General features: G+C 47.8%; 4 protein-coding genes across 4 annotated transcripts; 1 reads left to right on the top strand and 3 right to left on the bottom strand.

Annotated features, from left to right (window-relative positions):
- Positions 1 to 850: 850 nt before the first annotated feature.
- Positions 851 to 1,254, bottom strand: L3040_008258 (uncharacterized protein; the record flags this gene model as incomplete). Its single annotated transcript, XM_066153959.1, has 3 exons — positions 851 to 943; positions 1,030 to 1,144; positions 1,220 to 1,254. 3 exons carry the CDS (start codon positions 1,252 to 1,254, stop codon positions 851 to 853), a joined length of 243 nt encoding a protein of 80 aa, XP_066010506.1.
- A 4,081-nt stretch (positions 1,255 to 5,335) lies between these two features.
- On the bottom strand, positions 5,336 to 6,080 carry L3040_008259 (uncharacterized protein; the record flags this gene model as incomplete). The annotated part of the gene is made up of 4 exons (XM_066153960.1): positions 5,336 to 5,500; positions 5,551 to 5,617; positions 5,849 to 5,985; positions 6,033 to 6,080. 4 exons carry the CDS (start codon positions 6,078 to 6,080, stop codon positions 5,336 to 5,338), a joined length of 417 nt encoding a protein of 138 aa, XP_066010507.1.
- Positions 6,081 to 7,099: 1,019 nt separating this feature from the next.
- Positions 7,100 to 10,027, top strand: L3040_008260 (uncharacterized protein; the record flags this gene model as incomplete). The annotated part of the gene is made up of 5 exons (XM_007295438.2): positions 7,100 to 7,332; positions 7,467 to 9,562; positions 9,716 to 9,773; positions 9,858 to 9,914; positions 10,006 to 10,027. The coding sequence occupies 5 exons, from the start codon at positions 7,100 to 7,102 to the stop codon at positions 10,025 to 10,027; spliced, it is 2,466 nt and encodes an 821-aa protein (XP_007295500.2).
- Positions 10,028 to 12,465: 2,438 nt separating this feature from the next.
- On the bottom strand, positions 12,466 to 13,595 carry L3040_008261 (uncharacterized protein; the record flags this gene model as incomplete). Its single annotated transcript, XM_066153961.1, has 3 exons — positions 12,466 to 13,097; positions 13,295 to 13,338; positions 13,492 to 13,595. The coding sequence occupies 3 exons, from the start codon at positions 13,593 to 13,595 to the stop codon at positions 12,466 to 12,468; spliced, it is 780 nt and encodes a 259-aa protein (XP_066010508.1).
- Positions 13,596 to 16,241: the final 2,646 nt, after the last annotated feature.

Here is a 16,241-nt window from a genome sequence, read left to right on the forward strand (position 1 = left end):
TTGGCCATCGTGCTAGCAGGTCGATGCTCAAAACTCCACAAACATATTATCACAGCGAAGATTGTCGGCCTCGTATAGATACAAGATCGAAAGACTGTATTGTATGTGAATATTGTCGATGCCAGCAGAATATATGCAGCCAGCCATGCAAAGCTGCCGAAAGCCAGGGAAGGAGATGTGATAGGTCACTGATATTTGGAGCATCCACTATGCTTGAACATCATCAGCCTTTCAAAGTTTCAGGAATATTTGAAGCTCTGTCTATTTTAATTTTGGAGATCCTGTTGGAAACAATAAAAAATAATGACTGGCTGGTGCAAACCGCTTGGTCGGCTGGCCAGATTAGCAAAACGGCAAAAGAAACTCGCACCTACAATCACATTGCAAATGACTGGCTGCACTCCGACTCATGTTGGGCCAGTTGGAGCATCGAGATCCCATTTTTCGTCAGAGCGGTAGCCCGGATAACGCGCGTCAATGTCATCACCAGCGTGAGTGTGGCCCACGAGAGGATTTCTTTCCCATTGCTTAGCCACAGGACGAGTTCTCAGCGCCGCAAGAGATAGAGAGCAATCAGCAAGAGATGCGGAACGCAAATTGTGCGAAAGGGCTTACTATATAAGTGAAAATGTGGCGCAAAAGACCGGAATTTATATAGCTAAGCATAATATTTACACAAGAGCTCTGGGTACACGCAGTACATGGTAGTAATAGAGGTATATACCGTCCGTCGCATTCAACCTTCAACTTTCGTCAAAAGTTCCTCCTCGAGGAAGAATTATTCCCCGTCGTTTGTTACCGAAAGTTAGAGGATCTTTGCTTCCATCTAAGAAAAGCTGTCGAGAGGCGCTCATAGTGTTTTACATGCTACAATGCCACCAATATCGCGATCAAGACATCTCAAAGCGTAGGAAGCCCTCGAGTTGTAATCAATGAGAGAGCACTACAGAATTGTGTAGATTAGCATATATATCAGGCGGTTTGATGAAGGGATTTGAAAAGACTTTGTTCAGTCTTAAAATCACTTACTTCCTCCCCATTGAAGAATGCGTGTGTGCTAGCGATTGTGTCGCAGACATTATTGGATTCGATCTTATCTCCACATACACAAATATAGCTGCTCTGCGCGCCCACCGCAAAGATACTGAAGCAATAGGCCAAATTAGCAAGCTAGCTATATAAGACTGTTGAAGAATAGATTGTTGGATAAGCTACTTACAAAAGCACGCTAAGGAAAGACTGGGTAGAGACCATTTTGTTAATGTATACGGTTGATATAGAGTATTATGTTATTGAAAGTTGATGATACAAAGGGAAAAAAACGAATGTGTTGGATGGTTGACGATAGCAAGTGGGAGAAGAATGACTTTTATACTCGTATTATATGTGAGGGGATAAAACAAACAATTCGGCCAAGGAATGCCAAGGTAAGGGCGCGCATGGACCCCACTTGAGAACTTATCTCCTCCTATACCTTAGAATCTCTTCTCTCCTCGTACACAATTTAGACCTAATTCGAAGACCTTGCTCTCGTACCACACATTATACTAAGTATAGCTGATGAGGCTGAAGCTGGTAACCCTTCTAATCATCTTCGACTTGGCTGATGCAAAATCAGTTTCATATATAAGTAAACAAACTAGAACTATTTTAAGAATACCGTAGAAACTTGACAAAATGGCGCATGGGGCTGCCAATAACGTCCACTCCGTAATCTCTGTATATTACCACGGTACAGGCCTAAGTATTACCCCTCGAGGGTGCCTTAAAAGTTTAGTTTCCACTTTAAACCCCCTGTTTTCCCTACCCTCGAGGGGTAATACTTACGCCTGCGACGTAGTAACTGATCAGAGGGTTGACCGCACCATAGGTAAACTGATCTAATCGACTTAAAATAGAGGCCTCGGCTATCAAAAGTAGCGTGAAACAGCGCTATTTCTGATAGCCGAGGACGCTTGCAACGGCATTTTGATACGGTATTCAGGTTTGCAACATTCTATATATATTTACAATATAAAATTCGTGATTATCAACGCCTCGAATCGGCATAAAATTGGCGTTAAGGCTGAAACAGATAGGCTTTAAACCGATAACAAAACTCTCTCCTCCGACTATTCCGTGCTCAGCTTGCGTACCACCACCCTTTCTATTGCATGCAATTCTACGAATAGATCAATAGGTAAAGCATGCTATCATATTCGGGGTGGGTCCATCTGCAATAGCCTCAATCGAGCGAGTTCACGATCAAATTGTCATAGCTTTACTACTAGGAAATGTGATTAAATCGGGGTTAATACGATACCCGAAGTGCCTTAAGTGTCTTAGGCCATCGGACACTTCAAAAGGACAGGCCGCCCAGACGATTACAATAGACCTCAAAACTACGCCGAAGCCATTAGAAGTGTCAGATACAGGCAGTGCGTGGATCTTGTGGAGTCAACAGCCCCGCGCGCCATTTTGTCAAGTTTCTATGTAGTAATAATCATTGTCTGAAAAGCTACGAGTTCTCGGTTACAGTTCTCGGTTGTAGTTAAAGAAAGCAAATGTTTTATTTCAAACTGGGGAAGAAAAACAACCCCCCTTTGTCACGACGTGGACCGTATTCCATAACAGCTACCGGTATATAACTAGAGGAGGAGGATAATGCTGACAAAAGTTTTAAGCATGTACTCCCTCGCGCTCCCCCAAAACTCTCCTGTACTATACACGAGATCCGAGATTTCCTTCGCAGCTTCTTTCGGCGCAGCCTGAATATCTTTCGGTATTCTTCCAAGTATTATTTGCAGAAAAATAAAGAGTTGAGCATGCTATTACAAAATTACGGTGGAGGCCATCTTTGAGGAAGACTCATTCGCCGGGGGCGGCAGGACTTGGGTCTGGTACAAAACTGTCTACCCATGAGGGATCTTCTTACGGCTTTGCCTTCGGGGCGGCGAATACTGAGGAGGTGAAAGCCAGGGTGGCGAAGAGAGTGACAAGAGAGAGCCGCATCTTGGCTTAGCTCGTATTATATTGAACGAAGATGGGAGGAGGGTCGTGGATTCTATCTCTGTGTTTTGAAATGTCTTTTGAAGTTTGATATGATGAGTAGATTTCCGGAACGTGTAGTCGCGGGAGAGGGACGAGAACGAGAACATGTACTACTGTACCGGCTAAACAATTACACCTTGAGGGTTGGAAACAGAGAGAGCAATTGTTTGAACTGTTTAGAGCGAAATGAAACACCCTTACTCGTGCGGCCAGTAAGTATGTTCCCATGCGTTGATCTTTCTACGGAACTGGTGAAAGGGGCTGCCAGGCTCTGTATCCGTATGGTTGGCAACGCTTTAATTTCGTAAACTTGACTCTCTATTTGGGATGTATTGTAGCTGAAAAGTTACTCTCTTTGTTACGCTAGTTGCGAACTAATCATAAGTAGAGAAATGAATATGGGTTTACTTTATAGTACTCGTGATAATATGACTGAAAACCTGCGAGCTCCCGGTTACAGTCGTTATTGTTGTTGTTGTATTTCCCAACTTCTAGCGTGTTATAAGAAAGCAGGTATCTTATCAAACTTGGAAAAACAAGAAACCAATTTTCACGACATGAACCGTTTTCATCGGCAGCGCTGCAGCTGGAAAAGGACGATGATGATGCTGATAAAGTCCTAAGCCGTACTCCTTCGCGCTCCGCCAAAACTTTCCCCGACCATATACGAGACCCAAGATTTCCTTCACAGGTGAATTTCTTCGGCGCAGCCACACACATATATATGAATATATGCCTGATATCTGTCAGTACTCTTCTGAAAAACCATTTGCGAAAAAGATAAATAATTACGCACTTCGTCGTCAGCGCATCAAAACTGGCATCCTCGAAGCATTCGCCACTAATTACATCTTTCGCTAGGATTGTCTCAAACTAACTCTAGCTTTTGTGAGCAGTTAGACCTAGGTCAGTGTCTTCTATATCTTCTGGTGTCATTGCCTACGGAGCAGCGAATACTGAAGAGGTGAAGAGAGTAGTGATAAGAGAGAATAGCATTTTGGCTTGGCTTGTATTGTATCAAACGAAGATAGGAGGAGAAGAGTGGTTTTTGTCTTTTGAAGTGTACTGAATGGGTGTGAGAAATGTGTAATGGCGGGAGAGGGACGAGCATAGATTGTACTACTGTACTGGCCAAAAAATGACACCCCGAGGATTGGAAACAGGGAGAGCAGTTGTTTCAACTCTATACAAAGTAGGGAGAGAAGGTCTTGAAGATCAATAATGCGTCAGTACTGGCTGCGGCGGCGTGCAACAAACGTTAGATTGGAAGCTCTCCGATGGATGATCAACGCTCTCCGCTTCAAAACCCTCAGAGTATATTTATTTGGCTATACGACTGTAGATTTGGCAGTAATTTCTTTGAACTTCACAGAGCGAAATGGAATGCTATAAGACTTTTATAACGTCCCGGCAAGCGGCCACGTCAAGCCACCCCATCCCAAGGCCTCTTTCTAAACGATATCCCCCTACAACTTCAATTCAAGTTGGCACAGTAATCAGGGGCTATAGATAGGTAGATGGTTGTCGGCATATACGTACATGTATGTGCACATGTGTGCATTGGCTGATTTTGGGTCGGGCTCCGCTCCTCCGTCCCGATTCTCGATGCTCCTGGCCGGCCGATAGGATGTATGCATCATGCTGCTCATGGAGCCTATAATCCCAATTTGTTGTCGTGCAGCTGGAACGTTTGCTTTTCTTTTTTCGGATACAGGCGGGGTCGCTCTAATTTTGTCTTTCCAAGTTGCGGTGAAAGATCGATATGCCTACGCAACGGACCGTGCAGCGAAAGGTAGGTAGGTAGGCCCCTAGAATCCCGTAGGCAGAACGATCAATTCTTAGCCAGCTCCAGCTCTTTCTTCATAGTTTTGAAGGCATCGATGTTAATCTCTAGCCAGATCGATAGAAAAACAGAGTGAACAACAGCAAGGAGCTTTGACCTTTTGCTATAGGTTGATGGGCAAGTTAAGCCCTCCAACCCGGATCGCGTGGGGACCTGACCCCATGTTGTTTTCCTTGGAATCTCAAAAAGTATAAGTAGATTCTCTGGATTAACCCGTGCAGGCCTGGCTCTTGGAACCATCGGAGTACGGGGAATCCAGAAAGCAAGGAGCGGTGACTGTATATACGTAGTATGTATGTACCGGTATTATCAGCCAGTGGAAGATAAGGCGATTCATATTCCTTTTCCCCCCAGTGTTGCATCCATACCAGATCGTAAGAGAGGCGGTGTGCGAAGCATTATCGGCTGGCTTGCAAGCCCAACATGCAGTCGCAAGTTGTAATGTCTTATACTGGCGAAATATCAGTCAAGAATTTGGGCCATACCCGTATCTCCACTCCTCAACTTTTCAATCGTGCATTTGCGGCATCCAAATGACTGATCGAAGGCATGCGAACACCCTCGGTTCACTCCAACCAAGTCTCGGCACTTGAAGTGAATTTGAAGTTCTCCGGACACGCACAGCTTCTGTTGATGTTCAGGGCAATGTTTTGGTTGACTTGGGGATGCTCGCTTACGGGATATGGGGTGGCTCGCTTGATGGTACCGGTAGTACGGGAAAGGCACTCCGTACCTCCGACGGAGCTGAGGATCTCACCCGATCATTGCGTACCAGTATTCGTGCTCTTGTACTGCTTCGTATTATGATTGCCTCAGTTAGTTGTGCCATCCAGCGAGATTCAGTAATGTCCAACAATTCGAAGTCCGAAGGAAGCAAGGCTGGACTAGGCTGGCAGCTGAGCGTATGTGATACGCCTATGAGAGGGGCCGACGGCCGGTCCTTTGTCTTGACCTCTCCCTTTCTCCGGGACGCACTCGCTAGCAGGGCAGTCACGGACAGCTTTATATGGTTTGGTGGACGGCGAACGCTGGCCCTTCATTGAAGTGAGGCTTGAAGGCAGAAACGCTGGATTGTAGGGGTTGATCACATTCAAGACATGCTCGAATCTGTCCTTTCGAACTCGGTTAGAAGCAATGCTCTTTCGTATGCATAGCGTACATCGATACAGGCATAGATGAGGTCTAAAGGATGCCCAGGCCTGCTCATGGTTGCGAAAGTAAGACTGAGGGCCACGGATAGGGCTGAAAAGGTAAAAGCTGCATCGCATCCGTGCGAGATTGGTCGCCCTGCTTGAACCGATCACTGCAGAAATGCTGAAATCCCGTTACTACAGCGGATTCCTGCTATATGCATCTTACAGTAAGATCCAGGCCAGAAAGGCGCAGGCGAGGTACCGCGTTTATATATATTACTTCAGTTTATTATATATCTGCAATACCTGGACCTGAATCTGAGGCGCTGCGCCGACATGAGGCTTCATTGGGATGCTGTCTTCGTCGGTGTCTCCTCTAGGGCATTGGACTTAGGAACTTTTTGGTCATTTCATTACTCAACATTGTACAACGTGGACCTGCTGTACTGGATTACACATCGGTGAGTGGAAGGAGGGTGCTTACATGAATGCGATGCGACCCATGGTTCGCAAAAGCCTTTCCTCAAGCTTCACAAGGCTCTATCAAACAGATATTGTGATAAGTAACACGGGCTTGTGTATAATCGAGAAGAATGGGATATTTATATGTATTCATACCCTCAAAAGAAAGTCGAAGTCCTCCTCGATCAGCTTCCTCATTCCAACAGGAGTTAATCATCACGTTGGCTGCACTGCGATTGATTGATTGATTGATTGATTCATAGTTTGCTTGATTGATTAATTGAATGAATGAATGATTCATTGATCGATTGAATAATAACTGAATGATTTGGAATCCAAACACAGTCAGTCTGTCAGCCGGTCAGTACATTATCTACCTATATCTGGTCCGTACCTGGACCCAGACCCTCACCGTACTCGTATCGAACCCCACCCTCCACCACCTAACAATTAGTAACTCATGTAAGTTCTCTCAACCTCATCCTCATCCTCAACCTCACCCTCACCCTCATCCACATCCCCCCCCCCCCCCCCCCCCCCCCAAACCCAAACCCAAATCCAGCTCTACACCACAGTCGTAATACCATTCATGGAAATTTACTGAGAATCGCTATGTTCCCCAGATATTACGATGCAGAAGCAGCGGGACCTGAGCGACAGGTGGATCCAACACCAGCGGAGTGAAAACAAGGTTACCCCAACATGGAGTTGTATCTTCTGCCCTCATAGGGCCATCTTTAACGCAGAAGCGGCGCTCTGGGAGCATGCTCTGGCGGATCACAAGGCGCGGCTACTGGAATATGCGAACCAAGACGATCTGGAGGCCTACCGGAAGAGGTTTGGCGATGAATGTGCGCTGAAGAAGTGAGTGTTCCCATACGCTTGTAGGCAAGACGACCAGTTGAGATTGCTTCGCCGAAAGACGTATAGAGTGGACAAACATCTCACTGCCTTCCCAATACAAGGCATATCAGGCTGACCAAGGCGATCTTTTGCAGATCAACACGAGAGAACTCTTCGCCACGAAAACCGAATTACAATGACGCAAACAAGGCTCAGCCAGAACCGCAGCCCGGCTCACAAAGCAAACGTCCTCTGTCGTCGCCGACCCAACGCTCTCTTCCGGGTCTCGCCGCTCTGAATATAAGCACACCACGGGGAAGTGAGGATATTGGTATGCAAGATTTGAGCGAGGCCGACCAGACTACAGCAGGAGAGCAACCTAGGAAACGTGCCGCCATCGGTGACGGCATCTCAGCAGGTAGTGCTAGCCCATTCCGCGATTCGTCAGCCTCGCCTCCTCCACGAGGTTCAAAAACAAGACCTACCTCGGCGCCGAACGGGTCGGCAAGTAACATTAAGGAGAGAGATATGTTTGACAGACCAAGTGTTGGGAATAAGAAACTCTGGACCGAGGCCTCCGGACCCCCACCGAGGTCCGCCGTTGACCTGTCGAATGTTGCTAGTACCCCGCGATCAAGAGCCCAGGCTTTCCATCCTCGGCCTCGAAAACCAAATCAACAAGGTCCGAGACTAACCCCCCAAAGTCCCTTTTCAAACGCATCTATTCTCGGCAACAGCTCTTCTTCTCCCCAAAACCGACAAACACGAGAAGACAACTACGACATCATCTTGCAGCCGGAGACGCGGCCCATCAGTCAGGAAAAACTTGTCGCAGAGGTCAAAGGCATCTATGCTGGCCTTGTGATGGTGGAAGCCAAGTGCATAGAGGTCGATCGCAAGCAAGCAACTCTCTCCCAAACAGATCCTCCATCTCAGCCGAAGCTCAACAACGAACAATGGCAGGCGCTCATTGCACTTCACCGAACGCTTCTTCATGAGCACCACGATTTCTTCCTCGCAAGTCAACACCCATCAGCCTCCCCCGGGCTGAGACGACTTGCGTCGAAGTACGCAATGCCTGCCCGCATGTGGCGACACGGGATCCACTCGTTCCTCGAGCTCTTGAGGCACAGACTGCCAGCGTCTCTCGATCATATGCTTGCCTTTATTTACTTGGCGTACTCGATGATGGGTCTCCTGTATGAGACGGTACCAGCATTCGAGGACACATGGATCGAATGCCTCGGAGATTTGGGAAGATACCGGATGGCCATCGAGGACGACGACCTTCGGGACAGAGAGGTCTGGACCGGCGTTGCGAGACATTGGTATTCCAAGGCTTCTGACAAGGCTCCCGAGACCGGGAGACTGTATCACCACCTTGCGATCCTTGCCAGACCCAATGCTTTGCAACAGCTATTCTACTATTCAAAGTCACTTTGCGTGGTTACTCCTTTCACCTCGGCACGGGAATCGATCTTGACACTCTTCGAGCCCGTATTAAATGCAGACAACTCTCATGGCCAATACCTGCCACCCTTCGATATGGCATTCGTCAAAGCCCACGGACTTCTCTTCACCAACAAGAACATGGAAAAATTCCGGCCAACTGTTGACGAATTTTTGGGACTGCTTGACAACCAAATTGGCCGAGTGACCCGCAAGTTTATGGAACAAGGTTACTGCATTGCAGTTGCTAATATCGCTGCAATGCTTGGATTCGCCTCCAGTGAAAAAACCCCAAATCCACTATTCCAGGCGATGACTGGGAGCGAGGCAGACGTCTCGTGCGTCGAAATGGCTGGCGAGGACAGTCTTGCAGTGAATGCCTTTAAGCGTGCCCGGCAATTGAGCAACGAGACTCTGGAGATCGTTCTTCGCAGAATTGGGGATCCCAATGTCTTGCCCTTTGTACATGTCACACTCGTATTCATGAATCATTTGGCTTACCATCCTCGCGCGATGGACTTGCTCGCACCATATTTTCCCTGGCAGTCTTTAGCAGTCATGTTGAACACGATACTAGAGCCTTACTCAACGCCAGCTCGTATCGAAAGCACGGAATTTCCCTTACCGATCAAGGATGATGTTCGCCCATTTCCAGAAGACTTCGCCATGCGCGGACTCTTGTGGGCAGAAAACTACTACCCTGAAAAGTGGTTCACCAATGACAAGATTGACGACGCTGAGAAATACCTCGAGGTTGCTTCAATGACTGATGATCGTAAAGAACGAATTCTTTTCCTTGCATGTCGGTTGGCAACTACGTGCGACTCTTTCTGCTACGATGGCACCTCAAAGCGGTTCTCAATAGCCTCGATCAAGTCCGAATTGCCTCCCACCTCCTAATTCGCTATGGGCCTCCACTTGAGATGAAGTAAGGATTTTCTCGGATTTCTTGTAGTGCCTATTGGAAAGCTGAGATGCAGCTACGATCTCTGGCTTCACACACGAACTGTACAGTAAGCTTTCTCTATCCCGGTCAGGTTTACAGATCATGACCTTTTCATGGTTTCCTGCCAAGTGATCTCATCTGACACCTACAGGACTTTTAACAAGAAGATGCCGCGCTCGATGACATGGCTCAGCAGACCCTGCGCGTCGTAATATACTTTTGGAATACTGCGCTGATGTTTTTCTTTCCGCGTTGAAAGCGTAGACATACACTGGCTATAATCCTAATGACATGCTCAGTCCACAAGAGTTCTGCTTGTAAAATGTGGATGAAGGAACTTGTACGTGGTGGAGAGTCTTATTGGCTAACTAGAGCTGTGGAGTGGAGTTTGCGTGGGGGGGGGGGTTTGTGGATGGGGGATATCAGGAGGATATTTTGTCAGCAGCAGAGGATTCCTCATCATGTAACCTACTCAGTGTTAAAGCAATAATAGCCACGAAGATTTCTACCAGCCACTTATCCGATCAGACCACGCCTTCTTCTGTTCTCAAAATTTGCCTCGCGTGCATCAGAAGCTCTCTGACTGGGCCCGGTTTCGTTGACTAGAACCAACGATCACCGGGGCTTGCCGATAACTTGATACTTACCTACATACTTACTTACATACATACATACATACAGACATGTGTTCAGTTAGCCGGCCGCCGATCGACCAATCGACCAATCAATCAAGCAAGCAAGCAACCATTCTCCATATCAGGCTTCCTCCTCCCTCCTCTCTTCTCCGCGCCCAGCTCCGTGCGTGGAGAGATCTACTAGCTACCTTTTCCTATCTTGTCTGCCTGGGTTGTTTTTGTCTGTATGTCTGTCTTGCCTTGCCTATCTGGCTGGCTTTGGTTGTTCTTGCAGAGCCTGGCTTTTATTTGCTTTTTGCTTTTTGCATTTTATAGGGTGGGTGTGTGTGTGTTGGACTGACTCACTCACTGGACTGGACTGGACTGGACTGGACTCGCGCTGTCTTTTCGTTCGCGAGTGTGTACCGCGTATGTTCGTTTCCGATCATGTGTCGTTTCGTTTCGGGGCGGTGAGTGATTGCTTTTGGTTTGGTTTTCTTTTTTACTCTTGCGGCTGCTTTGCTGGACTGCGGAGTGTGAGGGGGGGGGGGGGGGGGGGGGGGGGAGTTATTCTATACTGTTCTACATCATTGGGTATCATGAGTCGACGAGAAGAAGAAAAGGGCGCGCTAGCGCTTATATATCTTACTGTATGCTTAGCGATGTGAACATTGACGATGCTGAAGGGAGGGGATACGAGACCCGACCCGAGGAGGCTGAGTGAGTGGGGTGAGCTAGAGAGGCTGGCTGCATGTAGTATAGTGTCGTTCGGGGGGTGGGGGCGTACGTACGTACGAGGGAGGTAGGTGCCTATCCTTCGCGGAAGAGGCATAAGTAAGTAAGCGAGCGAGAATTGATTTGATTTGATTAAATACCTACATTCCCACCTGCCGTTCCTACCTCCCTACTGGTTATCGTGGTTTCCGTGTCCTGTGATTACCAACCAAAACCCATCGCAGCGCATTGCGCAATACCGATCTATCATCGATCAATACTACGCACAGCTAGCTGCTCGTCCGATTATTAATTAGTGAGATGGTTGATACGAAGTGGATTAATTGAGTGACTCGGGGACATCTAGACGACGTACGTCTTTACGTATGTCTTTACGTACGTTTATCCTCCTTGTTGGAATTAATATCCATTCGTAGACTTAATCAGATTTGCACGTGTGTTGTCGGGCCAGGCCAGTAAGTGGAGAGCCTAGGAAGTACCTAGTCTCGAATGTAGAGAGAGGGAGAGGATCCTTCGCCGCTCTGCGCTCTAGGCTGTGGCCTTTTCTTCCCCCCCCCTCCTTTTTTTTTGGTGGAGGAGGAGGCTTAAGTTCCAGAATCAAAATCGTAAACGAACGAACCAACCAAACTCCCTCCCATGCTGATTTCACAGAGGAAAGAAGCAAGCTCGTGAATATGAAAGTGAATACAGAGGGGAAAAAGAGGCCTGTCTGTCCCCCTAAGCCGCTAGCCAGAGAGCTCTCGTATTATATAACTCGAACAACTAGCTCATTCGCCCGCTGCTGCTGCTGGCAGCGGGAAAACAAACCGTACTGAAAGAGAGAAGGTCTGCAGACTTCGTCAACTCCCCCCCTCCTCCCTTTTCAATTCGGAGCCTTCTCTTCACTGAACTGAACTGTCAGTTTATTCTCCGGCGCAGTTTCTTTCTTCTTCAAAGTCAACTCCGAGAAGTTTGCTGCTGCAGAAGTTGGTTGGCCTCCTAGTTCGCCAAGCTGGGAAATAGAGAGCTGGTTTTCCCGGCTGGGAGTGATTGACTTTTCTCCTGAATTGAGTGGAGAGGTGGTGGTGGGAAGGGAAGACCGGCTCTGGCGTCGCTTGAGTGAAGTAAATGCCTTCGGCTATTGAAATCACGTGTTATTTCTCTCTCTCTCTCTTTCTGTTTCGATTCGGGGGTATCACGGGGTCGTGAGGGGAGGCAATTTTTCTTAGGGAGGAAATGCTGGTGAAATTGGTATCGAAATTCGCACAGTGGGAATCAATACCGCAGATATCAAATAAGGGAGAAAAAAAAAACACTAAAAGAACCAAGCGAGCATACTTAAACACCAAGAAAGAAGAAGAAAAAATAGAAAAATCGCACCAGAGCACGTAACAGAATTATCGTATATCCGGGGTTTGCGATCCGCTTCTTCTATCCTAAGTAGCCCGCCCATCCGAACTCCGTGGAAGCCTGCAGGTTCAGATCTACCAAGTCTTCGAGGAAGTCGAAGTTGAGGTCCCTGAGCTGTGGTAGCGGGTCATATTGAAACAAGAGAGGCGAGTCCCCATCTGTTATCTGCACTGAGATATCTTCATTAAAAAGCTCTGTTGCAGACTCCGAGTAGGAGCTTTGGAGAGTGTAGAAGTCGGTTGGGTGTTGTGGACGTTGTCCAAACGCAAGGGGAAAGCCAGTCGCTGCCTGGGCTGGGTTGGCAAGCAGGCTGGAATCCAGGTGTACGGGGTTGTCGATGTGTTCAGGGCGTGGAGCATCAGAAGTCGTCGCTAGATAGAGATCCAAGCTATCAGCAAAGAACTGAATCCAAGAAGTGTCTTGTATGCACGGGTCTTGACTATCGAAAGGCGAAAACATTAACGGCGACAGGCTCGGATCAGCTCCAGCTGAGACAGCGCGGGATACTGCCTGGCTTTCGGGATGCGACGTGATATGTTGGAAAGCCTCCGTTGGGGTTTCCTGGCCTCGGAGGCTCTGTTGTAGGCTTAAGTTCGAGAATGCTGGGCTGACGTCTCTGCCTGCAGGTGTCAAGGTTGATGACACTTTATCTACTGGTTGCATAGTCAGTAGGATAATTGTGATTATGGGCTATCATCGTACCTTCGTCTTGTAAACATATCGAATTTCCAGAGGATGAACGACTGCTTCGGCTTATACGCTTGCGACTCCTAGCTGGAGATAGGTTCATCGATGCTGCTGAGTTTCGAGATCAGTCCTCGACACTCTTAGAATCTTTGAAGGGACGTACCCAAGACTGAACGTTGCTTGTACGGTCTTTTATGATTAGGAGTCCTGGCTATATGCACAAAAAGGTCTTCCTTAACTGGTTCCGTATGATTGCACCAGGGGCACAGACCGAGAGAGGTACGATGTTCTGCTCGCGGCACATTGCACTTTTTCATATGCTTAAACAACCTTTCCTTCCTCTTTTCCGTAAAGTCACACCAGGGACAACGTTTCATAGGGTTGTGCTGTTCCTCGAAATGGCGTCTTAGCTCATGAGGTCCGGCAAAGATCTTTTCGCAATGCGAACATGTATCTTCGTCCATTTTGTTATCGAGTATAGAATAGGGCGATCTTGCAATAAAAGAGTATCAATGGTAGTATGGAGAGCCCGCCTTTTAATATTCCTGTCCTGTCAATCTTGGACCACTTGTAGCAAACAAACCATTTCGAGTCCGATGTAGTGAGCTGAGGAACGAGCGGAAAGCTGCGGCAAACACACTGCAATTCCTTCTCTTCCGCGGCCAGGGATCTATCTCTGACCTTGTTGTTGACATTTTGAAATATTAACGACGCCGTAGGGTCGAATCTGGCTGGATACATGGGATACAAGAGCTTTCTGTAGTTTTAGAACGGATAGATCTCCCCAATTCCACTTGGAGAATTTTCAAAGGAAGCAGTGTTGCCTCAGGGGGGCCGTCAGCTTTCGGCGCTGGCGCCCACCCACTGAAGAGGAACAGGGATGCCATACGACAGGAACTCGGGGGGCGACGCCATGCAATGTATTGCACACCAAGCCGCGTTCAGAGTCATCGTAAATTTCCCCGACTCGTCCCAACCGCAGAAAACTCCGTCATGGTTATGGCCCGGATTGAGATGGATCCCAACTTACAACTAGTAAGCCCATTCAATATGAGACCGAGACACTCCCCTATCGGATCTTATCTTGTACTTTAGGCGGCCGGACAAACGCTTCCCACATGACTCAAACCCTCATTTGGTCGGTGATGTGAGTCATGAGACGATAGGAATGGGGTTGTGCATCGACCCATAGTCTGTGAAGTGAAGGATTCAAATACCTAGCCCTGGAATGAAACGATATATCGGGCACTGAAGTAAGCGAGCTCATCGGGCAGCAAGATCAGTTCTCTTACAGCGGCAAAAATAGGCGTTGAAAATTTGAGTGACCTGGTAGGTGGAAGAGAAGGTAGGTACCGGTAGGTTGATGAAGCCAAGGCGGAAGATGCGTACTCTGTAATGAGTGGGAAGGGTCCCCTTGGCCCTTGGGCTCTCACGCACCAGTTATTCTCATCCTGGAAAACCGACACGGCTCCATGTACCCAATGGGATCGTGTAGAAACTTCGAGTTGTAGATATGTAATGCATAGACTAGCTGGGCACTCAAAATATACCCTCAGATTCCCCGTATAGAAGTACGAAAAGAAGGATCTGCTCAGTATCGGCCTCTGAAAAATCTGTCGCAGTTATGACAGCGCCTCCACAACTAAACGAGAGCAAGGATTTGGTTACAGAGCAACAATGCAAACAAAGAGTAGGAAGAGACTCGAGAACTTGAATGTGATGCTTATCGGCCCTGGCTCAGATGGCAGCTTCCATTGATCTCGAGTGAAAATCTGATAGATCAACCGGACACATATGATATAGTAGTACAATGGGCGAGAGAGTCCCCGGCGAGTGGAGGTGATCTTCGATGGGAACCCTATACAGAGCTACCTGCAAGATGAGGGGGATCACAAATATGCCAAAACCCAAAACAATATAAAGACATGGAAAAGCAGAATTGACGAACGGAGTGGTATAGGTAATCGAGCAAAAGATCTCTGGATCCCGGGATAGGAGACTGAGGTTAGTAGGTATGGCAAAGAAGATACTTGGGTATCGTCGAGTACCAAAGGACGATTTGGTCAGTAGAATAGCTGCGATACCTAATGAAATGGCGGGGAATTAGAGTTTCTTGTCATGTAACAGCGTGTTTTCAACTACCGAGTGACACATTGACAGGACTCAGGAGCGACTGGGACTAGCCCAATATAGCTGAGCCTCGATGTCTAACCCTATTCAACACCTGACCGTGTCGCCCCTCTCTATCCGGAGTGTAAAATCAATTTCGAAATCAGCATTAATCTCCATGTCTACCTACCTCTTTCCCGGTCCCGAACCCACCTTACCCACATATCTCGTGGATCACTGGGGCGGTCGGTAAGAAATGATAAAAGACTGTTTCTTGTCACAAGCTTTGAAAACTGGCCGGCACTTTTCCTAGGCTGGACGGCGTGGTTAAGCCGGGTCAAGATGTGAGTTCCGCCTTCACCCTCCTTACATGGGCTATGGATAGCGAGTGGTGACTGATCCAAAAGGAGAGAAAGGCAGAAATCGATAGCGAATGAGCAGTTGTTCCACGTAAGATGCTCTGCCTTTGAGCTCTAAGGCCGGTTGCCTTGCAGGTCCTCGGTGCATTGAGGCCAAGTCCCTGGCCCTGACCTAGCGGCCTCAAACCTGATCAAGCCCTTTCCGAAGACAGTGTACCGTCTTGAAGGAATAGCAACCAGTGAACCTTTTTTCAAGAACGACCCCTCCCTATCGGTGGCCGACCGAGAGCAGAAAGAAGGGGACTATGGGGCAGGACCATGTGGCAGGACCGGCATTGATCTATTCGGCAGACGAGCCATATGACTCGGGAACAATATAAAATGTATCGAAGGGTCCGCACTGGCTTGTCAGGTTTGCGCTGTTGACACGCCTCTTTATCTTGAGAAAGGGTTGGAATTACGAAGGTCTCCGCATTCACTCGACATCGTCCTTCAAATATAACCCAGACGGCAGCTTCTTCGAACCAGTGCGATGCCGCATCGGGACTATGGGAATCATACTTGGAATCATATCGTGGACATGATTCCTAGATTCGACGGCGACGGGGGTATTGTAGATTGATCGAGTAATGGTACAAGAGC

Source organism: Drepanopeziza brunnea, assembly GCF_022702325.1.
Source record: "Drepanopeziza brunnea f. sp. 'multigermtubi' strain 214-2 chromosome Unknown ctg15, whole genome shotgun sequence".
Classification (NCBI taxonomy): Eukaryota; Fungi; Ascomycota; class Leotiomycetes; order Helotiales; family Drepanopezizaceae; genus Drepanopeziza; species Drepanopeziza brunnea.